This window comes from Raphanus sativus, chromosome 6 (genome assembly GCF_000801105.2).
Source record: "Raphanus sativus cultivar WK10039 chromosome 6, ASM80110v3, whole genome shotgun sequence".
Taxonomy (NCBI): domain Eukaryota; kingdom Viridiplantae; phylum Streptophyta; class Magnoliopsida; order Brassicales; family Brassicaceae; genus Raphanus; species Raphanus sativus.
The window spans coordinates 12,689,305-12,714,775 of record NC_079516.1 but is presented as its reverse complement, the minus strand read 5'-3'; the positions used below and the strand labels follow the sequence as shown (position 1 = coordinate 12,714,775).

Below are 25,471 nucleotides of genomic sequence, written 5' to 3'. Positions count from 1 at the left end.
CTATTATAACTTCAAAACTAGATCTTGACCCGCACAACCGTGCGGGATTTTTTTAATAGTAAAATACTTTATTGGTTTATATATTATTATTGTAAATTTTATTGTATCATATATTTACCTCTTATTTAATCTATATTTATTGTCTTATAATTTGTTGTATCATATAATCTAAAAAGCTAAATGAATAACATGTATTATTATAATGTTTTTGAACTTAGAAAATATATGTTTTATAATAGTCCTTTTTAATTAAAATCATGGTTATATCATAGCTACAATTAAACCAACAAATTTAAATATCACAAGTTAGAACAAAAAAGAAACATATGCTTAGGAAAGAAATCAGGAGGAAAAGAATTCATTAACAATACTTTTAATTAGTTGTTAGGAAAAGAAAATAATAAATTACAATAACAATTATTGTTATGATATTATTATGCAAATAGATAAATATCAGTTGTGATTTCTAGGAAATGGTCCAATGTGACTTTTAAATGGTAGATAAAATATGTACTTCTCTTTTAATAGTATTGATTCCCGCATTTTAAAACAAAAAAAAAAGTAAAATAAAACAATGATATGTGGCATATATAATTTCCAATAACATAGATTGGATCTAAGGTAAATTTTCAATAACGATAATGCACAAGTTTGGTCAAGCCTTTAAATCTATTATTTGGGCCAAAATTTCACCTTCTTCTATGCAATAGTAGATTTCAGCTTTAAAGCCAGTTGAGAAGATTCAAGCCTTGGGTTTAAGTGTTGATTGTGGATATATCTTTTTCTACTTTTTCAATGTGGACAAAGCACTAACGAGTTGAGGAAGATCAATTTTGATTTATTTCTCTCTTTTTCTCTCATGCTTATTTGTGAAGCGTAAATCTCCTCTATTAACAATAAAAGATTTCTTTGGGATTAGCTTCTAAAAGAACGCATTGCAAGCTTTATAAAGACAGACACTTGATTAGTGTTGGTGACCGGAAAATTGTCGAGTTCCAAATGATCTACCTGTTACAGAAGTCTATGGACGTCTGAAGAAAACACTGATAGAAGAAGGACTCGTTGGGAAGTCTACCTTTTCAAGACTGTGACGCGTCAGCTGATCTTGTACTGAGTGAAGAGATCATTGTTCACCATATCAAAGCTGATCTTGTACTGAATGAAGAGATCATTGTTCACCGTGTCAAAAAAATATAGCAGTAAGGATATATTTTTCACTTTTGAATTGTCTTTTTATGTTAATTAAGTAATTGATCTTTTATTTTGGTTTGTTTCAAAACCAACACTAGAAGTAAAAGCAAACTCAGCAAAAATGAAAGAACAAAAAACAACGAAATCGGTAATAGATACATCAAAGCTGAGATTCGAGAACTGGATTAAAACTAAGTCCAACCTGATAAGCCATGATATCTAGTTAAATTAATTACTATATACTAAAAACATTTTTTAAACAGTTGAGTAACAAATTTCATTGATTTCAAACAAAGAACTAATAAATTTTCTATAAATCTACATTAAATTTAAAGTCAAACTAAGCTTGAAATCTAATAACATAAAATATCTAAAACAAATCAGCAACCTCAAATTATTATCCTTCCCGATACTTTTTTCTTATATCAAGACTCTCATTATCTAATTTCTGACTAGTATCATGTCAAAATCTCACATATCCAACTTTAATTAATTAGTATAAGCGTCGACAAAAAAATAATTAATTAGTTATAAGACAATCGTGTCACAAAAAAAGAAGTTGTAAGACAATTTATCTCACACGTGCACAGTGACCGACTTAGATAGGGGTAATATGGTAATTTAAAGAGTTTTCATTATCCACTATATAACCTCAGTCTCTTTGATTTAATTAATTAACAAAAATCTAACCTTTCGTCTCTCCCTCCCTCGCGTCTCAAATCGAATTTTAGGGTTTTTGAGAATCTCCCCATTCTTCAAATTTTCAATTCGCTCAGTGAGGAGGATCATCCTGCCAAAACCATGATTTCAGATTCCATCACCAACGCCTCCGTTACTGCGTCCTCTAACGCCAGAGATTTCTCAAAGAAGAAGAAGAAGAAGGTAAAGATTCGCTATCCTTAAAAAATCTCAATCTCTTTTCTCTGAAAATCGAATCATCATTTAGTTTTTTTTCTAATTGCATTGTGTTTTTTTTTATTGCAGAACAATAAGTCTGGTAAGATGAAGCAGAACAAGCTCGGTCTCCGCCGTGACCAATGGCTTTCTCAAGGTATCTTAATAAAAGCCTGAATCTTTTTAAAACCCTTCGATTAAAGTTGTTACCTTTGGTGGTTAATGTTGGCTTTGGTTTGTTTTGTTTTTTTAGTTGCGGTGACCAGTAAGGGGTGTAAGGAGGAGAGGAGGGAGAAGCCTGATCAGAGTATTAATAATCTAGATAGGCGGCGTAGAGAAGACTATGATAATAACGGTGCCAATCTTCACCATGAGAGCTATATGGAATCACCTTCAAGCAGTTCCGTGGGAGGCACTAACTTCAGTGAGAGAAGCAGGACTAGTAGTAGTAGTAGTAGTAGCAGCAGCAGCTCTAGTAACATAACGGAAGAGGACAATGCAGATGATGATGACGGGTGTGTAGATGATTGGGAAGCTCTTGCTGATGCATTAGAAGCTGAGGAGGAGGAGGAGGAGGAGAAAGAGACTCTCCTCCATAAGTCAGCCAAGGAGCAAGAGAGTCTCCTCCATGTTGTGGGTATTGGAGATGAAGAAGCATCATCAAGGAAGCAAATGAGTAATCGAGCTTGGAGGAAGACAGACGACCACCACCACCACCATCGTCCTCAAGCAAAGCAGATTAGTTTTCCTGTGCTGGACAAGCGTTTCACCACTGCCTCGGCACCCTCTTCGTGTCCCATCTGTTGTGAAGACTTGGACGCTACGGATTCGAGTTTCTTCCCGTGTCCTTGCGGGTTCAGGCTCTGTCTTTTCTGCCACAAGACGATTTTCGATGGAGATGGGCGGTGTCCTGGATGCAGGAAGCCGTATGAACGGAACGCGATCAAGACTGAGACTAGTTTTGAAGGTGGCTGTGTGACTGTTCGGTTGACTCGTTCCTCTAGCATGTTTTGCAGATCTTGAGAAAGAGAGATGTTGTTGTTTCTCTGTTTTCACCCCCATCACTCTTGGGACTACTGACTCTGGTTCTTTTTGTTTTAGCTTTAGGTAATGTGGGTATAGTGTTTGGGACTCTGAGAACTTTTGAGCTTTGTTTGCTTCTAAGTCTGAATCATTGTGGTGATGGTGATGTAGTGTGGTGGTTTGTGAATACGTAAAAAAGTGTTAAACAGAATATTCCAATACATAAAAAATAGTTTCAGTGAAGCTATTTCAAGTTGTTTGGTCTGCAATAATAATTCATTCCTTGAACATTGATACTGGTCATGTTTCTCCATGATTTGACTGGCTATGAAATATAAAAACACTTTTGCATTGAATATAAAATAATAAGATGTGAAGAACATATTCTTCTATATTTGAAAATATAATGATATCAACTCAAAAGTCAAAACTGCAGTTGCCATGTTAGGATTGTTCACCCATCTATGTCGATTTTCCCGTTCTTCAGGCTTCTCTATCATCTACAAAAGTCGCAACAATCATCAGTGCCTAAACGCAATGATAGTGAGATTTGGTAAAGGAAGAACACAAACCGGCGTCACAATTCAACATTAGAAAATGGTCTTAGATTGATTATATCGAGAATCTCAGCTTTGACGAGTTTGAAATCTTTGCACTTGTCTGAGAATGTTGTAACGCTCTCTCGTGTTTTGAGTGGAGGCAGCAGTCTCCAACAAATAATCATACACCCTGAGTTAACAAACAAAGGTACACTGGCTTCAGTTAATCCATTTTTAAAGGCCAAAGTCTCCATGTTTGAATTATCATTATTGAAGAGCTTTACATGCTTCAGAATTGCTTACTTCTTCTCTTGGACTATAGCCTATGTTATCTTTCAGTGGACTCTCCATTCATTAGGCCACATATGGTTGACATTTCATACGAAGTTGCTGATTATTTTTGTTTACTGTAGTCATTCTTAACTTTGACAATAATCAGTCCATGTTGTTTTAGGTGGCCGTACCCATTCCTGGACTTATTATCAGTTAAATTAAAAGCTTTATAGGTGTTTGTTTGGAAATTTAGGGCTGATTCATTCAAATGATGCGGCATTTTTAACAGGTATTTTCTCTGTTGCAGTAATGTATTTGTCATGCTACCAGGTCTTTGCCTTGTTGGTGAAGCTAAAACGTAGGATTCTTCAGAGATGATTCTCTGACTCTTATCAGAGTCCTCGGCAGTAGCTTGCAAAGAAAGCAAAACCGTTTGATTTGAAGATTGATTTATGTAGAAGCGGGGTTTTTATTGAAAGTTACAAAAGGAAACAAAAGAAAGTGTGAAGCAACAAAATCATGCTTAATTATAGATATGATTAATTCTTTGCATATCAAATAAACATTTATTGATATGTTTTCTTTGTTTTGTCTTACAATAAATTACTTTCATTAAAAAAACTTCAAAAACAAATATAAATCTAAAAATCAAAATCACAATCTGAAATTAAAAACCAAAATCTAAAATTTAAAACCAAAATCTAAAGATCAAAAAACTAAAATTTAAAAACAAAAACTAAAAAATACTAAACAATCACCACCTAGAAGAATACATATCGTATCTCATTTTTATCCAAAATCCTATAACATACATGTCAAGGATTTTGAAGAATTTGTAGATTTTCTTTATAAAACTATTGATCTGTAGTCTAAGAAAAGAAATTTAATTTATGTATTGTCATGGAAATGTAAAACATTGGTAGAGAATTAGAATATTACATGGATTAGTGTTTTATACACGTGGTTCTTCTCCCATTATATAAAAGATATAAGAAGACTTGGAAAATATTCAGTATAAATTGAACTAGGGTACATGTCTTTCCTAATAAAGATAATGCACAATTTTGGACCAACCTCTCAGTCTATTATTATCTACACTTGAAGTCTATACGCTTTACAAGATCTTCTGAAGTTGGTTCAGTTTGAATCTATATATCATTTTGGTCTTGTTTTTGTGTTCTCTGTAATCACCATTGCTTTATATATATACTTCTGAATTGTCATTTTTCTGTTATTAATTAATTGATCTTTATTTTGTGTTTGTTTCAGGCCGGCACTAGAACAAGCAAACGCAGACCCAGAAAAATGAAAGAGAAAAGGCAACCAAGTAGCCGATAAGTAAATCAAGGTTGAGATCGAAAAAAAGCTTAAAACTAAGGAGTAATCAAAAAAGAGAAATGTGTAGTAAAGAAAATGAGGTGTTTCGTGGGGTATTATGATTGGGTACATAGTAAATGTTATGATTGAATTATTATAATAATTCAATATTTAATTAATTCTTTACTTGTTACTAAACAAGTGAAAAGTGAAGACTCTGATATGAGAAAGCTAGGATAAGTAAATGTTATGACTGATTTATAATGATAATTAAGTATTTGATTAATTAATTTTTTACTTGTTACACATCAAGCAAAGTGGAATATGAAATCGATTGTGACGAAAACAAGATGTTGGGTATAGATTTGGAAAAGCTGAGGAGACTTGAGGAGAGTGGGTAAGTAAAATGTTATGACTGAATTATTATGGTAAATGTATTGTATTTGATTGATTTTTTACTTGTTATACAGCAAGGAAAATGGAGAAGGAAGCAATCAAAAAGGAGTCTGACGAAGACAAATAGTCGTCTTGAGTTTAGTTTAGCAATCAAAAATATGGTTTCAAGTTCAAGATTAGTTTACTTTCAGGAGATTCGACATGTATCTTTTTCCTTCTTTTCTTCTTTGGTGCATAAGCAGTTCCATCCAGATGAGATTCACTCTTCATGCTTGAGAGTAAACACAGTTTCAATTTTTATATGTGCATGAAGATTCATATCATGATAACATGAGGCTTATGCGCACGTTCAAGTCATTCACTGATATTCGCCTTGATGAAGTCATCTACAATTTGAATTTCCCGGTTTGAAACAAACAGAAAAATTATCAAATATGATAGTCTTTTTGTTTCTATCTACACAGAAACAATCATTATCAAACTTGTGATGTCGTTTCAAACAATTATTTGGATAAATCCTATGTAGAACCCAAAATATAGTCTCGTAGATGGTAGTAGAGATTGAGAGTCAGTGGCTATTAACATGAAACCACAAACTGAATCAAACATACTTCGTTGAAAGTTTTTGCTTTTGTCCAAAAAAAATACACATTGTGATTATATGAAATTCCTCTTGTCAAATTATACAGTTTTATGAGTAATGATCTAACTTCTTATCAGTATGCAATTAAGGGATTTGTTATATATAATGCTGATGAGGCAACCGTTAGTTGTGTATGTCCGGCTCAACATCTTTGAATCAATTGTCTCCAGTAAATATCATTTTGTTGTGAGGCTCGTAATTCGTTTTAAGCTAGTACCTAATCATTGACTTGCAACCTAAAGTAACAGAGACATCTCCTAAAATGTGTTTGGTTGCTTATTAATATAAGCACACTTATGCATATGTGCAACCGTATGCTTACTCAACCAAATTTGATATATTCGAGTTATAACAGTTAATTTGTTTTTAAATAAGATGTCAAGAACATATAACACTATACTTGTGTGGGTCTTATGCTTCATGAATAAGTGGGAATAAAGTATGTCTTTGAAGACTCCAGATAGTTTCTCAAAGTAATACTTTTACAAACTGAAAATATATATAAACTCAAAAGTCAAAACTGCAGTTGCCATGTTAGGATTGTTCAGCATCCTCTGTTTCCTCTTTTTCAGCGTCATCTGTTTCCTCTTGTTCACCGTCCTCTGTTTCCTCTTGCTCGTTTTCTTTAGGAGCTTCCAGTGAAGGAAGAGGAGGTAGCAACTCCTGCACAAGCGCTAGTATCCCATCTATGTCGATTTCCCGTTCATCAGGCTTCTCTATGATCTACAAAAAAGTGGCAAAAATCATCAAAGGCTAAAACGCAATGGTACAATGAGATTTGGTAAAACGAATAAGAACACAAACCGGAGTCAACTCGACATCAGAAGTTGGTCTTAGATTGATGACATTGAGAATCTCAGCTTTGGCGAGTTTGAAATCTTTGCACTTGTCAAAGAATTTGGTAACGGTCTCACGCGTTTGAGTGGAAGCAGCAGTCTCCATCAAATAATCATAGACCTGAAGTTTAACAAAACCAATCAAATATCTCTCTTATAAGGTCACAAGAGATTTAAGGAGGGCAAGAGAGACCTTGTATTCTGATCCGGAGACTTTATCATTAGCTCTTGTAGTATCCTTTGATGCACCTCTTGAGTTAAGTAAGTCAAGCACCTCGAAGTTTGTAAGCGCACCCGCGTTTGCCTTCACTCTGCAAAACAACACCCACATCCAAGTTTTGACTCATAAACAAAAAAAAAAAAGGGAAGGACTTTGAATTTTAAAAAGAAAAAAAAAACATAACTGAAAATAGATACATTATGTTTTTCATCTCTGGAGGCTTTCAAATTCAGACAGGTTCTGCTCCTGACAAATATCAATTGGCACATCAAAGATCAATAACGTAACAATAAAATGATATTTTGTACCTAACTATTTGATTGATTAGTGGTTGTAGTAGAGTAGAAGAGCTACGTTATGATTCTCTTCTGGTGATCGAACAGAGATCGTCGGTATATCGTTTCTTGTCTCCTCGCCGGTGAAGTTATGTCTGAAACCGGTTACTTTATGGAAAGATTGTATAATATAAACCCTAAGGTCAAACGAAGTAGTTTCGGGCGTAAAACTTTAGCTAAGCCCATTAGGCCTGCAGGCATCGGGCCGTAAGAACAACATCCTTTCTCTTTTTTATTGTAAGGCCCATCTCTTTGTTCCGTGAGTTTCAAGCCCAAAACAAATATGTTCCCCGTAGCTATTATTTATGTTTTGGATTCACACACAACGTAAACGCATAAAATTTATACTCTTTTTGTTTTGGATTCACACACAACGTAAATTGCATAAAATTCTGATGTGTTTGAAAGACGTAACTTTGGATAAAATTAAAATGACATACATGATTTTTGATCATAAATTACTAAAAAAAAAATATAGAAGAAATAGCAAGATGTTTGATAAAAAGGAAAAAAATAGCAAAGATATATGATTTTTCTGAAGAGTTTAACTATTTTCGATAAAAGATTCCGGGGGGAGCCGAACCTCTCTCTTATCTTCTAAAAGGAAAAAAAAGTCGTCTTTTCCCTATGTTTTTGGTTTGTAAAATTAGCTTGATCGATTACTCTTTCGGTTTAGTCAGTCACGCAATTACATATGCTTGACTAAGATTTCAAATATATTTCATTTATAAAGAGACTATATTTCTTCACAACTCTTACAAGAATTAGTAAAGGAATGTTTTCTTAATTGTCTACTTTATATGAAATGCACGTTTCTTAGTTGTCATCGTTTCTAGTTTGATAATCAACGTAATAATAGTTTTAACCTAGTAACACGATTAAACTTATAAATGTAGATATAGAGCGATATTGTTTGCTGTAAACAAGCAAAAAAAGAAAAAGTACGTCCGAAAAGTAAATAGAATACTTCAATCAGAAACATAAGACCAGAAAACGAAAAATAAAGATAAGGATAGAACAAGACTCTGATCAACCCTTCAGTCACATCTACTAGCTTCCTTCAACCGTTTGCTCTTTCTTTCAGATTGCTCATTAATAACCTCCACCTGCTTTTTACTAAAATGGTTAGAAAAATGTATTGATTACGAAAACAGAGAGAGAGTGCTTACTTCAGAGATATGTTTTTGACTCGAGAAATGCTTCATGAATTTATCCAGGCGTTTGCACTTAGAGTCGCACAATTTGCAATAAAACATTCCGCGGTAGATCCAACAACACTTTCAACACTTCCACAGCGAACTAATAGCTTTAAGAGATTAGTTTGGAGGTTGTATATATGGAAGTGGATGGAAGAGAGGTAAAAAAAAAACACCTGCAAGTAAGCGATCCCAGAGCCACTCGGCAGAAGTGAGCATGATTGACATTTCCCGATGCCTAAAAGAATAAGCCCAAAACAGCTTGTATTTCTGTATTTGTTGTCGCTCGGCAAGTGCATTTCCAAGGTAAAAGGCACCAAAATCCGATATGATCAGCTTAACAATGGTTATAACAAATTTGGAAGTGAGTGTTATAAATGTGTAGAGAGATGGTGACGTATAAAGAAAGAAGGTTTAATACACAAAAAGATTCAATGTAGCATCGTAAAGAAACACTAAAATAATAACCGTTAGGCCCATTGCAAATACACATACAGTAACACGATTAAACTTATATTGTTTGGTGAATTAAACAAGCGAGAAAAAAGTAAGTCCGAAAAGTAACTAAAGTACTTCAAGCAGAGAAACATAAGACCAGAACAAGAAAAATAAAGATAGGTTCATAGGATAACTCTGATCACTTCTTCAGTCGCAACCTCTTCTGGGCAGCTTTCTTCAACCAGCTTGCTCTCTGGGAAAAGAGCTTTCTACAAAATGGAAAAAAAAAAAACAGTGTTGGTGTCTCTGTTGTAAAATCTATTAGAAACTTATCATTAAGAAAAAAACACTTGCCGCAAGCGATAGCAGTCTCTGGTTGTTGTTATGTCGAAGACGATCACGAATATCCTCCTCCTGCTTTTCCCTAGAATGGTTAGACAAATGTATTGATAACAAAAAAAAAAGAGAGAGAGGATGCTTACATCACAGAGATGATTTAAAGTCCAGAGATGTCTGATGAATTCATCCAGGATTTTGAAATCAGAGTAGCACACTTTGCAATAAAACATTCCGGCAGATTCACCAACCCTTTCAATACTACTTCCACTGCACTTCCGAAGGAAATCATGTCTTCTTGTCTCTGAAACTAATAAATAGCTTTAAGAGATTAGTTCGGTGGTTATATATATATATATAGGAAGTGGATAGAAGAGAGGTAAAAAAAAAAAAAAGCACCTGCAAGTAAGCTATCCCAGAGCCACTCGGCAGAAGTGAGCAGGATTGACATTTTCAGAGGCCTAAAAGAATAAGCCCAAAACAGGTTGTACTTATTAAATTGTTGTTCCCGGGCAATAGTATCTCCAAAGACATACTCAGCGCCATCCGATATGATCATCATTGTAGCCGGAGCGGGATTGTCATATCCCCAATTCCTCAAATCTCTAGACATGCGCGAGAATATGACTTCTGTTGTTTCAAGAAAAAAAGAAAAAGAAAAAGGGTATAAGAATGCAAGGGATAGTTGCTAAAACAAAAGGGAATCATGCATGCGCTAGTAAAGTGTACTTAACCCTGAATGACATGTGCAACATCGATTCCAGTGTAAGAGAGGGCTTCAAGGTGGCCTTTGGGGGTTTTTTTATGGTCACCATAGGCAGTGATGGAGACAGGACCAGAATAGCCTAGTTCCTTGAACGCTCCTTCCAAACTGGGACGGACCCGACGAGCATCGTAACCGTCGGGAATAGGACATTCAGACATGTTCCAACACACATGGATTTTAGCTGTCGCATATTCAGGCGTAGCAGCATAGTTCTTTCCCCACTTGCTCGTTACAGATATGATTTGTGTAGGCGTAGGGTGTAAAACCTCCTGATTTGACCAAAAAACAAAGAAAGGATTTGTAGATTAAACAAATTTAGGAGGATTAAAAACATTAAATCTTAATAAAAACTTCTTTTTTTTTTTGGCAATTTGGAGACAATGAAACAATAAATTGATATAAGCAGAAAGAGAGAGAGAGAGAGAGAGAGAGAGAGAGAGAGAGGATGGTTACTTCTAGTGCATGTTTTTTAGTGGAGAGATGCTCCTTGAAACTCTTAAGGCTTAGGCAATCCAAAGAGCACGTTTTGCAGTGAAACACGGCATCATCCGCCGTGTCTGCGCTGCTGCTTGTCACGGCCGCAGTCGTCCCAAGTAGTAATTTTTCCCAGAGCCACTCTTTACGAGTGTGAACGTACAATACTGCGCGAGGTTGGACTGAATAAGCCAGAAAAAGGTTGTAAGTCGTGCGTTGTTGAAGCCGGGCCAGATCCCAATGGAAAACATCTAGCATCTGATTGGTTATCATCATCATTGTAGCCGGAGGAGGATTATCCTCTCGCCATTTCACCATATCCATATACATGACTGCGCACGTGCTTTCTGTTTCATTACGGAAAGGACAACATATTCACTATTACATAATAATCCCAAGTTCAATCTATAAACTATTTATATAACAACAACTAATTGGACTAACCAGATCTGATATGTACCACCGCGACTCCAGTGGAAGAGAGAGCTTGTAGCTGGTGGTCAGGGGTTTGTTTGTGGTCTCCATAGGCTCTGATGGAGACAGGACCAGAGTAGCCTAGTTGTCTGAACCCACCTTCTATGCTCGGACGAACACGATGAGCATCAATACCCTCTGGAACCGGACAGTCCTTCATGTCCCACCACACCGCTATTTTAGCTGTATTCCCCGCATCGGTCCCACTCATCCTCTCTAAAGCTTCACAAATCTCAGAGACAAGTCCTCTTACCACCACCACCCTGCTAGGGTTTCTTTTATACAGACCATACTAATGGGCATAAATATAAATAAAGGGTACGGAAAAAAGAAAAAAAATTGTAATATGTAAGAAAAAGATTTTTTTTTTAGCAAAAAGAAAACAGAAGAAAAAGAAATCTAGTCATATGTATCAATATTTAAAATCATATACAACACAAACTTAACTAGGGGTGTGGGTGGATCAAATACTACGGTAATTTTCATTATTTGTGATTTGCTTCATATTTTACGGATATCCAATTTTCTTATTTGTTTTGTTTTGGAGAAATATTTACAGATATTCGCGAATATTCACGAATATCTCATCCACTTTGTTCGATTTAAAAATATTTAGAAAAATATATACAACTTTGTCTTCAAAAAATAACTTTACCAAAATAAAATATCTTATTATATAAAGATTGGTTCTTCAAAGTCACATGTCAATTTTATATTTAAGTTTGTGACATGAATTAAATAAATATTTTTATATAAATGATTATTTAATAGTAATTTTCCTTTTTGAAAAAAGTATTGTAACTAATAGTAATTAGCTTTATCATAAGATATATTTTAAAAAAAAAAAAAATTTATGATTTTAGAAAAGGAAAGATAATGTTAATATTATTGTACAAATAGGTTTTGATATAGAATTTTTGAAAACGAAAATTACTATAACTTTGTTTTACAAATGGTGTTAATATGTCAATAATAAGATTGTAGTTTTTTTTTTGCTTTATGACCTTTTAATTAGGATTTGAACAAAGGAAAATTAACATTAAACATTCTTTTACAATTTTTTAGTTTAAGATTTTTAAAAAGGATAATTACAATCAAATATTTGTTTGGTTTTTCAAAGTTAGTAATTAACATGATTGTGACACATGTCAATTTTATATTTAAGATTATGACATGTGTTAAATAAAAAATTTCATATAAATAACTATTTAATAGTAATTTTCCTTTTTTGAGAAAAAATATTGTAAATAATAGTAGCTATCTTTATCATAAGATATATATCTTTAAAAAATTATCTTTTTATGATTTTAGAAAAGGAAAATAAATGTTAATATTATTGTACAAATCGGTTTTGATATAGCATTTTTAAAAACAAAAAATTACTATCTTTGTTTTACAAATCGTGTTAATATGTCAATAATAAGATTGTAGTATTTTTTTTGGTTTATGACCTTTTAATTAGGATTTGAATAAAGGAAAATTAACATTAAACATTCTTTTACAATTTTTAGTTAAGATTTTTAAAAAGAAAATTACAATCAAATATTTTTTATAATTATCTTTTCTTTATGATTTCAGAAAGTAAAAATTAGTGTTAAATATTGTACAAATTGATTTTGGTATATGAGAAGGAAAATTACTATTACATAGTCTTTTACATTATATATTGTTAAAAATACTTTATAGTAATTTTCAATTTTTAAAAAATCTAAACAAAAATTAATTGTAAAAAAGAAGTGACTTTATTTGTTATTTAAAAAAAATTGTGACATGTGTAGAAAAATATGATACAACTCTTTTTTATTGATTTAAAGAGATTTAGAAAAGGAAAATTTATAACTTTGAAGAACCAAGCTTTAATTATTTTTTTGTGGTTTATGACCTTTTAATTCTATATATTTTAAAATATATGATAGTAACTTTTTCAAAATTTTAAACAAAATTAGATTGTGAATGTGTCAATAAAAATCTGTCACGACTTTAAAATTGTAAAAATATTAGTGATATTAAAAAAACGAATTTTGAAAATGGAACCTATTAAAAATGACAAAAAATACCTTTTCACATTATATATGCAAAATCATACAATTTCACTAAATATATTTCTCATTTTTATGGTTTTCATAAAATTAAAACATCAAAGACAAATATCTTCCTCTGGTTCTTTACCTACGGAAGATGATCAAGCAAGAATATATCAAATGCCAAGTGTTGCTCTCAAGAGGAAAGAACCAGACGGTCAAACAAAAATGGTATTCACATTTATTGATTGCTTGTGAGACTATTGGTAGTTTTATTCAGATTTATAATTGCAGCTGAAACAATTTAACAAAATGCCCGTATAGCTCAGTGGTAGAGCGTCAGTCTTGTAAACTGAAGGTCCGTAGTTCGATCCTGCGTGTGGGCACTTTTTAAATTTTCCTTTTTATCAGGTTTTCTTCCAACACAAGGCATTACGTACAATGATGAAAGCTTTTTAGTTTTACCGACTCCTTACTAGTATTAAAACCTTGTGCTATTGATCCCCTTGATCACAACAACAACCATTACGTACAATGCTTTATACTGACCATCTTTAATATTAGGAGCCGCGGTTCAAGAACCTGCAGAGGAAAAAAGTTGATGAGTATTTGGCTTCTGATTTTTTTTTTTTGAAACCAATTTGGCTTCTGATTTTGTACATTCTTCATTATTCATTTCAACATTTTCTTTACAGCTCAAATGTCATAAACAAACACAATCACTGTGAATCAGATTTTATTTTATTTTTATTATCAATTCATATGTGATTGAAACTTTAGCCACTCATATTTCCCTGTTAAGAATTGTTGTTGTGGTCTCTAGTATAAACTCTCTACTTTGTGGCTGCATGGCTCCACTATCCGAAAAGTTGTACGCACTAAGATTTAGGGAAAATTTAAAAAAAAATTAGGGAAAATGGTATTTTGCTACATTCCACAAAGTAATACTATTCATTTCCATTTATATTGAAAGAAATATTTATAGGAAAAGATATGTAATTAACTCGCTCGATCTTTCTGAACTTTATTTTTAAAGATGTCTTACATTCTCGTTTTCCACTCGGTCTTACCTATTCGTTAGCCAAATTATTTTGTCATAGCATGAAGATATTCTTATACCATTTCTAAAAACTTAAACTCTTAAGTTGTTGACCAAAAATAACTCTTGAAGTAAATCTTTTACGTGTTTCTACTTCTTTGTTATTTCATAATCTTTTCACATCAATTGCATTCATATGGCAGTTAATCAGTATGAATTGAAATGTGAGACATCGGACACGAAACCACCACATTCTGTGGTTGGTCTGTTTCCAACGTCTTTTCTTATAAATAGAGAGTATAGATATTTGTTGTGATATATATCGCACACGTTTTACAAAAAAAAAATTGTTTCGTTTTCTTTTGGATCCTCAATCGTGATCAATTCCACTATACCAATGACTAAGGCCAGTTGGTCAATCTTGATCTCCTTTTTTGAATCTAGGTTTCTTCCTAGCAATTTTTTGTTTTCTCGTTCATAGTTGCAATGACTGTAATTGATTGGACGATACAACTTGGAGTGTAGATAAAGAAGTACCTCGCATATAATCTCTACTTGTAAGGATTCATATACAATCAGGTCCATTTTGTTAAAGCAAAAATACAAAGAGGTCTGGTCATATCAGATACATACATCTACGATCATTTTGATAAATTTGAATTGTATAGTCCTAACCAAATTTTTCTATCAAATATATGTTAAAAATCATGCATCAGAAACACATAAGATTTAATATTTGTAGAAGCAGACCAAAAAAACAAAATTGGGAGGAGACTTTTCAAAACTGGATCACAGACGAAAACTTGGTGGTATTATTTTCCTCTTTGCTAGTCTCCTTTTAGTCTTGCAAATAAAATCGTGCAAACTACATTGTTAAAACGATTACAAATAATTTTACTTAATTACATAGCTAAATACTTTTGACCAAAAGAAACATATGTAAATACGTTTATTTATAAATAGGATCGAACAAACGACAGATTAAAAGGGTTACTCATCGACAAATTTAACCCAATCAACCATTCCGAGAGACAAACTACTAATAACAATCGCTCATTAACTACATAATCTACAAGAATACAATAACAAATCAAAATAACTTCTTCCGGATTCTGATGAAATCTTCAGCTTCTTCTTTGAATAACACTTCACTTTTCTTCTTCTTTGATTGAGACAATGAAGACATGGCTTTCGCGGACGCAACTCTTCTGACTAGAACCTTCCACTTCGTGTCCTCGACCATTTTATTGTCCTTTTCTCCTCTATTCTTAAATTGCCTACTCGAATCACAGAAAAAGTGACATTGAAATTAGATTCCAACTTCTAAAATATCTTTACAAAAAAACAAAAGATTTTAGTAAAATAGCTTTACGAAAACAAAAGTTATTTCCAGCCTTCTGATCATGACTCATCATCTAATAAGTAGGTCACCACCACAAACATATTATCATTATTATTGTCACCGAAAGTGAATATCAAACGAGATTTTACTATAGAGAAAGTGAATACTTTCATCTTTAGAATCATAAAAGAAAACAAAACGTGGGTTTGCTTAATTATTATCAAAATGTCGGTTGTTTTACCTGCAAAGTGGGACACGACAAGACTCAGATTGGTCGCAAACTGAAGAATGGAGTCTAAGGAGTTGAATCATTCTCTTGCAACGAAGACAGCCTTTGCCATCGCCTCTTTTCTTGCAGACAGCAAAGTGACGTATCAGAAGTTGGAGTCCGTAACACGTCGAGAAAGCACTGCATGGACCCGTTTTGACTTGAGATGTTGACTTGTTGTTGTCTAAGTTGGACGATGGTCCGACCAACGTGCAACCATCGGTGCATATGTGCTCTATGCATTCCATGGCTTCACTCAATTGCATATAAAGATTCTGTTCTCGTCTATGTCTCCGTCTTCTTTTCTTCCTCTGCAAGAAGTCAACCAAATACCTAACTATGATCAGAGGCTAATACGCACAGCCGAAATATTCGCATTAGTCCCTAGATTTTAAAGAGCTAGACGAATATCTTCAAATTGTCAAAAATATATTAAAATTATCATTAAAATGGTTATGGTCTTCTAATATGGATCAATTATAGGAGTAATTTTAGTTATACCTTCAGTCCAGATTCTTGTTTTTTAATTTTTAAATCAGGAGAGATCTCAAACAGAGGAAAAATGAAAATAAATGTTATGAGTAAAAATGTAGTTACCGATTCAGCCTCGTCAATGAATTGGAGAATGTCGAGTTCAAGCAAAGGATCGTGTTCTTGAAGAAACTTCCATCCTTCGGTTTGTTCAACGGTCTTGAACTTTGAGTGGATCAAACGCATACACTTGAGACAGAGGTCAGGTGCGTCGCAGAGCCGAGCTAGCTGGAGAACATCGACTACGTTTTCTGCCGTCAGTGTCTCACCGACGCCTTTCGTGCACCTTTGCTTCAGCTGAGGCACCATGTAAACGTGTGATACAGCCAGCAGATGGATTCCATAATTCTCCATCTCCTTCTCGGTCAGACTAAGGAAAGAGACGAAATATGTTTAGACATTTTATACAAAGACTTGAGAAAGAACAAAACGCAATTATTCATGTTTATTAAGGATTTTCAAATAAATTGGTATAAATTCCTTATATAACTATATTTGTATTTTTTTACATACTCTGTAATGATTAAAACATATAGTCCATGAATTCGTAATTTCAATATTAATGTTTCAATTTTGAATTTTTGATGCATAGTAACGTTTCGCTTTCCTTTTGTTTCACACGTTTTGAATATAAAAGTCCAAATCAATCGCAATCTGGTCTATATGAGAAAAGTCAAATTTGGTAAATAATTATAAATCAACCAGTTTAGTAATGTTATTTCCGACGATTTTAGTAAAAATAATAATAAAAACAAATTCATTGAATTCATCCAAAAAATCATCTAAAAGTTTTATCAAAACCCTAATCATTCGTAATATTGAAAATCTGAGACAAACCTGGGAGAGTAGAGGAATCTGACAAAAACTGAAACGGCGTCGCATGGAACACCGAGAATCTTAACGACTCTTTTCGATGATCCGCCGTAACTTTTCTTCGGCTTCTTGATGATGTTCGTAAGTACCGGCGATGCAGAAGCCTGCATTGAAAGTTTAATATCAAAAGAAGAATTAAAGCCAATTCTCAAAAATAATAAAAAGAAGAAATAAGATGGAGAACGTACGAAACTGATAAGACATGCAACAAAAGGAAACTCACAAGGACCCCGGAGTGTGCCGGAATACGACGGCGACCGGAAGTGATGATGTCAACATCCGTTTCCACCAGTTCGTATGAAACGTTATCGGCTGTTAACGAAACACCGTCGTTTTGAGTAGCTGTTATGGCCATCTTAACTAGAGCAGCTTTTGGTTTGTGAGAGAGAGAGAGAGAGAGAGAGAGAGAGAGACAGAGGATTTTGGGTAAGTTTTGTGTGGGATGGTTTTAATTGATAGAGAAGGGATGCATCTCTGGCATTTTATAGACAGCTCAACGAAGCCTGCTCTTTTACGATGTGTTTATGCCACGTGGCTTTTCTATTTAATAAATATCTTCTTCTTTGTCTCTGTCTTATACCCCACGCTATGAGCGTATTTGATTCTCTGTATTTTACAATCCGAAAAATTTAACTGTATAGTGAAACAATATTTGAGGTGTTTAGACTCTCATATAAGTTTTTGCTCAAAAGAAAAAAATCTCATATGAGTCATGATGAGTCATTAATAGTTAGGGTTTATCTTTAACACCAACCAAAATTCGAATAAGAGAATGTGTTTTCTCATTTTAATAAATTGACCAAAAAACAATATATATTAAACTATAACTTTTTTACTCCAATGTTCAAGCCATATCAATCCGCAGAAGTTTAAAATTTAGTCTACATATCTTGAAATAATTACCTGCATTTTGACCACACTTAGTTATGTTACGTATATTACGAAGTGTTATGTAACACTCTTATTATAAAACAATGTGGCGTTAATATGCCTCAAACAGTTTCAAATAGCCGCATTGCCTTCTAACACAACCACAAGAAGACATTAATAGTTTTAGAAACTCTTTTTAATCCTAAAAGGCTATACCAACAGGATCTAACTAGCAATATTTTATGTGCTGAAACTGGACCTTTGACACACCAACTCTACTACAATCCATATTAAAAACTCTATTACAATCCATTGTTACTTTTACATTTCCACTAAAAGTGACCTTTAATAGTTTAATAGTATTGCTTTTGGCATCGATGACAACAAAACAATAGTATTATTTTGGGTACCATGTAGGATGTTTGTCCCCATGAGGTCACGAATGTTTATGTTTTTAATTGATCCTACGTGGAAAAGGGATAAAACCGGTCCCAAAGTATGAAAAAGAGAGAGTTGAAATACTATTATTTAAACTTGAGAAAGGCCGGTTATTGCAAGTAAACCGACCCTTGCCTCTTCCCAAGAGCCACATCCTCGTCTACGTGGCTGCTTATCCTCATTCTCAAGCCCTCTTGTCTGGCCACTTGTAATTCTCTTATTCATTCATTTTTGCTAAATCATGTGTATAAAATGCATCATAAGCATCGAATGAGTTTAAATAAATGTTAGTTTACTATCGGAGAAGCAAAGAAAGCTCGCCGCATATAGCAGGCAAACCTAATCCAATCATAATAGTCCAGTTTAAACATTGTTATAACGACAAGTGTTCGGAGTATTGTAAGTTATATGTTTCTGTCTATAATTTTTGGTTGTGGTCGACTGAAACATATTAGTAAAATACAAATTCTTACAAAATTACATCTGACAATTAAGTTATATATATAAGATGATAAATAGGCTCTAAGACATAACTAAACGAACTCGAATCCAAAACTATGACATGTTTTTTTAAAAATAGATATCCATGCTAACTAGTTGTGTAGACATCTCACAAGGCCAGAATCCATTCTACCCACATTACAACTTGATATTTTGTAGCTTAACCAAGAGTTGTATTTACATATATAGTTGATTACATAATGTTTGTATGTATATTTGATAAATTAATCATGATGCGGCTTTTAGTATTCACAAATGGCTCTTTAAGAAGACTAAAAAACAAAATCCAAAACTTGTGGATAAGTTTACAGGAAAGATAAAAAGTGAAAAGTGTAACATAAACTAATGGATTTGATGATTTCATGCAAGACTCTTTCCAATACATGACAGTTTCTATTCTAAATACATAACATTTTCCAAGCATTTGAATTTTAAATACATAACGGTTTATATTCTAAACTGTTTATTACTCCACTTGAATTTTTGAAGCACTGGAGATTGATGTGCATGTTATACTCCAATCTTACCCTTAGAGTTTGGACTTGACTTAGGTATATTTGTATTTTACAACGTATCATGAATCAGCAGTGTACTTTAGTGCTTATAATAATTAAACGGTTGATATATGGATATCCACAAAGTGTGTATGCTTTGACAAAAGTCCATAAAAGTATTTAGCGAAAAAAAAAGTCCACAAAACTCACCGGCATTCCAGATTCTTTATTGAAGATGATGCTGCATATGTGTTTCTATATTTTCCCAAGTTTTTTTTTGTTTGAACTAAAAGTCTAACACGAAAAAGAAAGAAACATGCGTAACACATCAAAATTTAAATATTACTTATACCTGAGATTCAAAACTAAAATTTAACCCAAAAAGATTGACCAACCCATAAACCGGATGTCCGTTGACCTGACCAGCCTCCCTTGATCTTCGGAGGCAACCACGCCGCTGAATCCTTAATATTTTGATACATCTTCTTCTTTGTGTTGATAGAGACTTTGTTTTTATGTTTTTCCTATAATTTTTTATGATAATTGGATAATTTTATAAAATTTTATTTGAACTCTACAAAATAAGCAGAATGGTCTTCACAACTTTGTGCAGCTCGCAAACTTGCAATGTGGCGAGTAGTTCTGGTGCTAGCCTTTTTAATATAGTCTTCGAACTGTATGTCAAAATGAGAACAAACATGTGGACTTCACGACTACGGTCTTGATTGGTAGAGCATTAGCATTAGCATTATGCTACACATTATCCAATCAACATTTGTTTGAAAAACATTTAGAAAAGCATTTACTAAATGCTAATGCTTTCTAAATGCTCTCTAGCAAATGCTCTCATATGAAGCTTTTGGAAGAGCATTTGCATTTACAATTTATAAATTTAAGAAATAAATATAATTAGTTCATTTATTTGATTTAATATTATCATAAAATTATTTTTATATCCAGAAAATAAAAATTTGATTTCTAAAATAAATTTACAATATAAATATTTTTTTAAATAGTATTTCACATTAAAAATATAAGTTAATTATATAAATTATATTATATTTTAAATGCAAAATATTATTTTTAAAAATAAATATTTTAATTGTAAATTTTATTTTGTTTTTAAATAAAATTTCGATAAAATTTCTATCTCTTTTATATATTAATATATAAAATAAAAGATATATATATATATATAATGATAATTATTTATTATTTTAATATATTCAAATTATTTTATATCCAAAAATAAATTTATGTTTTATTTATTTTATTTAATAATATTGAAATTATTTTATATCCAAAAATAAATTTATTTATTTTTTAAAAAATACATTCTAAAATAATAATATTTCACATTTAAATTTTAATTTATGTTATTAATTAAGATTCATTATTTTTAATAACAAATATATTATATATAATTTCAAAATAATTATATTATAAACTAACTTTTATAAAAAACTTAAAATTGTATACTGCTACTGCTCTACCAATCATCTTATTAAAAGTTTTAATAAGAGCATACGGGTTCTGCAGCATACTGCTTGTACAGCATACTGCTACTGCTTCTTCATCAACTGTACCAATCAAGGCCTACATATCATATTTCAGACAAAAATTATAAGATGACTAAATTTCATAAAAGCTCTGTGAAATTTTTTAAGAAACTTTTATCAAAAAAAATTCTTAACCTTTTAAAAGGTCCCATAAATCTAAGAAAATATTTAATGACACAATAAGCAATTGAAGCCCATTAACTACAAAAGACTGTGTCTTTATCTTAGACTATGATTAATCTGGATCTGTTAACTGGAGTTTTCAGCTTCGGTTAATAAACGGTTCTTAACTTTTTTTTTTTAATTTTAACTAAGAAAAGTTAAAAACGGTTTCTTAAATAAAAGATATAAGAACCGTCTTTTAGTCGAAAAATGTAAAAAAAAAGTATCAAATCATAAGTTAAGAACCCCGACTAAAAAATCGGGGTTAATCATGTTCTTAACTAAAAAGTACGAGTCTCTCTGCCTTATTGTCCTTATCTTAACTAAAAGTAAAAGTCTCTCAGCCTTATTCTCTTTTGATAATTGTTCCATGCGTAACATGTTTCATGTCCACTGATTACGCTGCAAGCTATTAACATTGGGTTTCAGGTTAACAGAAAGCTTATAAAAGAGCAGGAAACCTGGCGAAAGAAGGCCAAGGAAGTAGAAGAGAGGTGCAAGATGTTTGCTCTTGTTAATAATGTTTACATAAACAATCATGATATATCATCCATATATAGTAGAAGAGAATGATTTTTTTTTGGTGTCTATCCAGGGAACTAAGCTGAATAGCTAGGATCAATATAGTACTGACTTGTTTTTGATATATAACAGTTACATATATTCATAGATAAGATATGTAACATTAACAGTCATAAGAAGAACAAATATGTTACATGCACTTAAAATAGATTAATTTTTGAGACGAAGACACCCACATCAAGCGAAGCTCTGTTGAATTTGTTGAATAATCGGAGGGATAATAGTTTGATAAGCTTTCTCTGTTGGGTGAGCAATGTCCCAAAACACATGTCGAGATGCATCCAAGCACGGTATCGGAGCCGCAGGAGAACAACAGCAAGGCCAAGTTGACCACGTGAATCCTAAAAGAAACCCAAATTATATTATGCATGGCGTGAAAAAAAACATTAAAAAAAAGAAATGATTAATGCAGTCACAGCTTCAATGGAAAAAATATCCAAAATAAAATAACACTAACCTGATCTTAGTGGGTTGATGACGAGTTCAAGAAGAGGATTATACATGTCAATGTAGATGGAACGAGAGCCTGGGAGCATTGAGTTCAGATTGTTTACTTTGTTTGCTAACTTCTGGTTAAAGAGTCTAGCGACTGCGTTTGCGGGTTCTAGACATATCCCTCCAATAGCGTTGCTCGCTCCTGGTAAGCAACCCAAAGGCAACGTTCCCATAATCGCAAATTTTCTTGCTCCCAGATTATATAACTCCTAGATGTATATATATAAAAATCAAATATAAGTTGATACATGTAAAATTTGGTATTGAATTTTAAAAATAACGTACCTGCATGAATGATTGAGTCCATGAAATCATCATGTCGGTGTAGGAGAAGACAGTATATCGAGTGTTCCTTGCTGGATTGGAGACAAATGTGATGCCAAGATCGTTATTTCCAGCGGAAATTACATAAACTGCATTAGAGATGATTGATCTCGTCTTCTCTTCATCTCCAGTGATGCTGTTTAGCTTTGCTATGTAAGCTTTGAAATCGTTCAATTGGTCTGGTATCCAGATAACTCCCTGTATTTAATTTGTATTTTAATAAATATGATGAATTTGTGTATGTTACATGTAAGAACAAATCACATTTCCTTAAGTTTAAGTTACCTGAACTCTTGCGGTCATTGGATCTAAACCCGAACCACCAGAAGCAAAACTAACACCGGTTAAGATATCGTTGGGTTGAAGATCTGAACTACGATAAGCTGGTACAATGTTCTTTACTCCCAAACCTTCGGCTGCATGCATATTATTCCACCCCCAAAAAATTAAATTCTGGATTCACTTTTAATAACAAACTAAAGATTGATGAAATGTCCAGTTGCGTGAGTCTGTTCTCCAAATATAATTAATTGAACATGGTATACATCTCGTTTTATAGCGATGTACATGTTTTAGGGGTTTAGAATCTCGTAGTTATTCTTTAAAAAAAAACAAAATCTCCTAGTTATTCAAAAATAATAATAATGAAAATGATACGTTATATACCAATCATATCTGTAGGAATTCTTCCATTGCCAAATCTTCCAGTGGCTTGTCGAGTTACGAAATCTCTTCCATACGGATAGAAATTGACTTTAGTTAAAGTCGTAAGGTCATTGTTGTTGCCGGTATCAAGTATTGAATCTCCAAATGCTATAACCGCTGGAATATTTCCAGCTTGAGCTACAGAACTCGATATAATCGAGACTAATACTGTTACGGTTTGAAAAAGTATAGTACTCATCATTTCAAAATGTTACTTTCTTTTCCTCTCAATTCAATATTTGATTGTGATGAAGGAATGTGATTAACAGTGCTTATGTATACATTTTAAAAACCTATTAACGGAACATAACTGTTATGATCAGTATTTTTGTTACCAAAGAGCTATATATTTAAGTAACAGTTTCCCCCAATCCATTTTTGTTACCAAAGAGGCTTTGGTCCATCTTCTATTATTCTGTTATATTGTTTCATACATACGTAACTAAGTCGGTTCAGACTGTTGATAACTCCCTTAATGGCCATGGTATATGTATAATATACTGAGAAATGTGTTACAGTTATATATGTGAAAGATGTAATACACAAACAACTTGTTCTTAAGATTATTTAATTAGTAAGTCGTTTTATTAAGTGTCATGCAACTAAACATAATGCGTCTATTCAATAAGTGCGTTGAGTTATTTGAAGGGGAGGGGGGAGGGTGGTTGCTTCATTATATCTAATCTATTAAAAATGAAGTACAAATTAGAATTAACCCTTAGTTTTTCTAAATAATTACAAATCTATGCCACTAGATTTTTTTATCATTTAATTATATTTCTAAATTAAGATTATGGAATCTTACCAAATATCTAAACTGATATTTTTTAAACTTGATTATAAAAATATCTAAACTGATATTTTTTAAACATGATTGTAAGAATCTTTTTTAACCAAATATTCTAAGAGTAGCCTTCCATATTCTCATTGTTCACTAAATCATTTCCAATATATTAAGCAAAAAGTACATGTTATATATTCGGTAAATATTAATTTGTTTTCCTAAATTAAATTTGATTTAAATATACTTCATTTACTTTTCCATTAAATCAATGTCAAAAATATATATTTTTATCAGTTTCAAAAAATACTTTTTTATTGGACAAACAATTTATGGAAATTATAATATCAACTCTTCATTTAACAAATCTAAACGAGAAAGTATCACCAAATTTGAACCTAAACTGGATAAATATCCAAACGGATTTATATTATTCAAATTTATATGTTATATTATTTTTATTTTTAGATTTAGGTAAATATAGAGTATATATAAATTTTGAAAATTTAAAAATAATTTAAACGGATTATCCAAACCTGTAAAGATCCGAATCAAACCGGGACCAAAATTTATAAACAACCGAATACAGCTGGAATCTTTAAACTCAAAAAACTCAAATCCGAATAGATTTTAAACAAATTCGAGTGAGTATCCAAATATAAACCTCTAGCTTAGTCAATGTAAAACGATCAAATATTATAAATACATCATTTAGTATAAATAAAAAAATTAAAATCGAAAATTAGTACCCGTGCGGATGCACGGGTCAAGATCTAGTGCATGCATTATAATGGGGGCAAGTGTGTTTCATATTGTAGCAGTAATTAGTTTTGCCGATTAAATTAACTCTAGACGACACAACGACCGAAATAAAAATTAATCAACATTTGTTAACTTCTTTTAACATTAACATTTGCTCACTTTTCCATCAAGATTATTACACAACTAGCTTTCAAGTGCTGGTTTCATTATATTATATTCCCTCCGTTTCATATCAAGTGTTATTGTTAAAAAAAAAATTGTTGCAAAATAAATGTTGTTTTAGCTTTTTGATATATAATTTATTGATTTTATTCTGTAGATTATTTTTCTATTGGTTGAAATATAAGTAGATGTATGAGTAATTGTGTTTTTA

General features: G+C 32.3%; 5 protein-coding genes and 1 non-coding gene across 10 annotated transcripts; 2 read left to right on the top strand and 4 right to left on the bottom strand.

Annotated features, from left to right (window-relative positions):
* Nucleotides 1–1,886: 1,886 nt before the first annotated feature.
* LOC108829033 (uncharacterized) lies at nt 1,887–3,354 on the top strand. The gene is made up of 3 exons (XM_018602681.2): nt 1,887–2,073; nt 2,176–2,242; nt 2,339–3,354. Exons 1-3 carry the CDS (start codon nt 1,993–1,995, stop codon nt 3,106–3,108), a joined length of 918 nt encoding a protein of 305 aa, XP_018458183.2. The 5' UTR covers nt 1,887–1,992; the 3' UTR covers nt 3,109–3,354.
* Nucleotides 3,355–6,652: 3,298 nt separating this feature from the next.
* Nucleotides 6,653–7,800, bottom strand: LOC108829034 (uncharacterized). Of its 3 annotated transcripts, none has more exons than XM_018602682.2 (5): nt 7,687–7,800; nt 7,530–7,578; nt 7,306–7,423; nt 7,081–7,233; nt 6,653–6,999 (listed from the first exon to the last, which is right to left on the bottom strand). In XM_018602682.2, the coding sequence occupies exons 2-5, from the start codon at nt 7,541–7,543 to the stop codon at nt 6,811–6,813; spliced, it is 474 nt and encodes a 157-aa protein (XP_018458184.2). In that variant the 5' UTR covers nt 7,544–7,578; nt 7,687–7,800; the 3' UTR covers nt 6,653–6,810. The 3 variants fall into 3 exon arrangements, with proteins under 3 accessions (XP_018458184.2, XP_018458186.2, XP_018458185.2); XM_018602684.2 differs by having other exon boundaries at nt 7,530–7,572; nt 7,687–7,763; XM_018602683.2 differs by having other exon boundaries at nt 7,641–7,757.
* A 1,461-nt stretch (nt 7,801–9,261) lies between these two features.
* LOC130494511 (uncharacterized) lies at nt 9,262–11,578 on the bottom strand. Of its 2 annotated transcripts, none has more exons than XM_056989833.1 (6): nt 11,322–11,578; nt 10,857–11,224; nt 10,372–10,672; nt 10,037–10,267; nt 9,784–9,941; nt 9,262–9,715 (listed from the first exon to the last, which is right to left on the bottom strand). In XM_056989833.1, exons 1-6 carry the CDS (start codon nt 11,560–11,562, stop codon nt 9,623–9,625), a joined length of 1,392 nt encoding a protein of 463 aa, XP_056845813.1. In that variant the 5' UTR covers nt 11,563–11,578; the 3' UTR covers nt 9,262–9,622. The 2 variants fall into 2 exon arrangements, with proteins under 2 accessions (XP_056845813.1, XP_056845812.1); XM_056989832.1 differs by having other exon boundaries at nt 9,784–9,947; nt 11,322–11,577.
* A 2,108-nt stretch (nt 11,579–13,686) lies between these two features.
* Nucleotides 13,687–13,758, top strand: TRNAT-UGU (transfer RNA threonine (anticodon UGU)). Its single transcript has one exon. It is a non-coding gene; the product is annotated as a tRNA-Thr (tRNA).
* Nucleotides 13,759–15,347: 1,589 nt separating this feature from the next.
* LOC108829030 (BTB/POZ and TAZ domain-containing protein 1) lies at nt 15,348–17,889 on the bottom strand. Of its 2 annotated transcripts, none has more exons than XM_018602676.2 (5): nt 17,649–17,889; nt 17,390–17,529; nt 16,619–16,922; nt 15,995–16,332; nt 15,348–15,688 (listed from the first exon to the last, which is right to left on the bottom strand). In XM_018602676.2, exons 1-5 carry the CDS (start codon nt 17,778–17,780, stop codon nt 15,502–15,504), a joined length of 1,101 nt encoding a protein of 366 aa, XP_018458178.2. In that variant the 5' UTR covers nt 17,781–17,889; the 3' UTR covers nt 15,348–15,501. The 2 variants fall into 2 exon arrangements, with proteins under 2 accessions (XP_018458178.2, XP_018458179.2); XM_018602677.2 differs by having other exon boundaries at nt 17,614–17,754.
* A 4,319-nt stretch (nt 17,890–22,208) lies between these two features.
* LOC130496571 (GDSL esterase/lipase At5g63170) lies at nt 22,209–23,754 on the bottom strand. Its single transcript, XM_056988729.1, has 5 exons — nt 23,517–23,754; nt 23,136–23,266; nt 22,812–23,048; nt 22,489–22,735; nt 22,209–22,372 (listed from the first exon to the last, which is right to left on the bottom strand). Exons 1-5 carry the CDS (start codon nt 23,752–23,754, stop codon nt 22,209–22,211), a joined length of 1,017 nt encoding a protein of 338 aa, XP_056844709.1.
* Between the last annotated feature and the right edge of the window lie 1,717 nt (nt 23,755–25,471).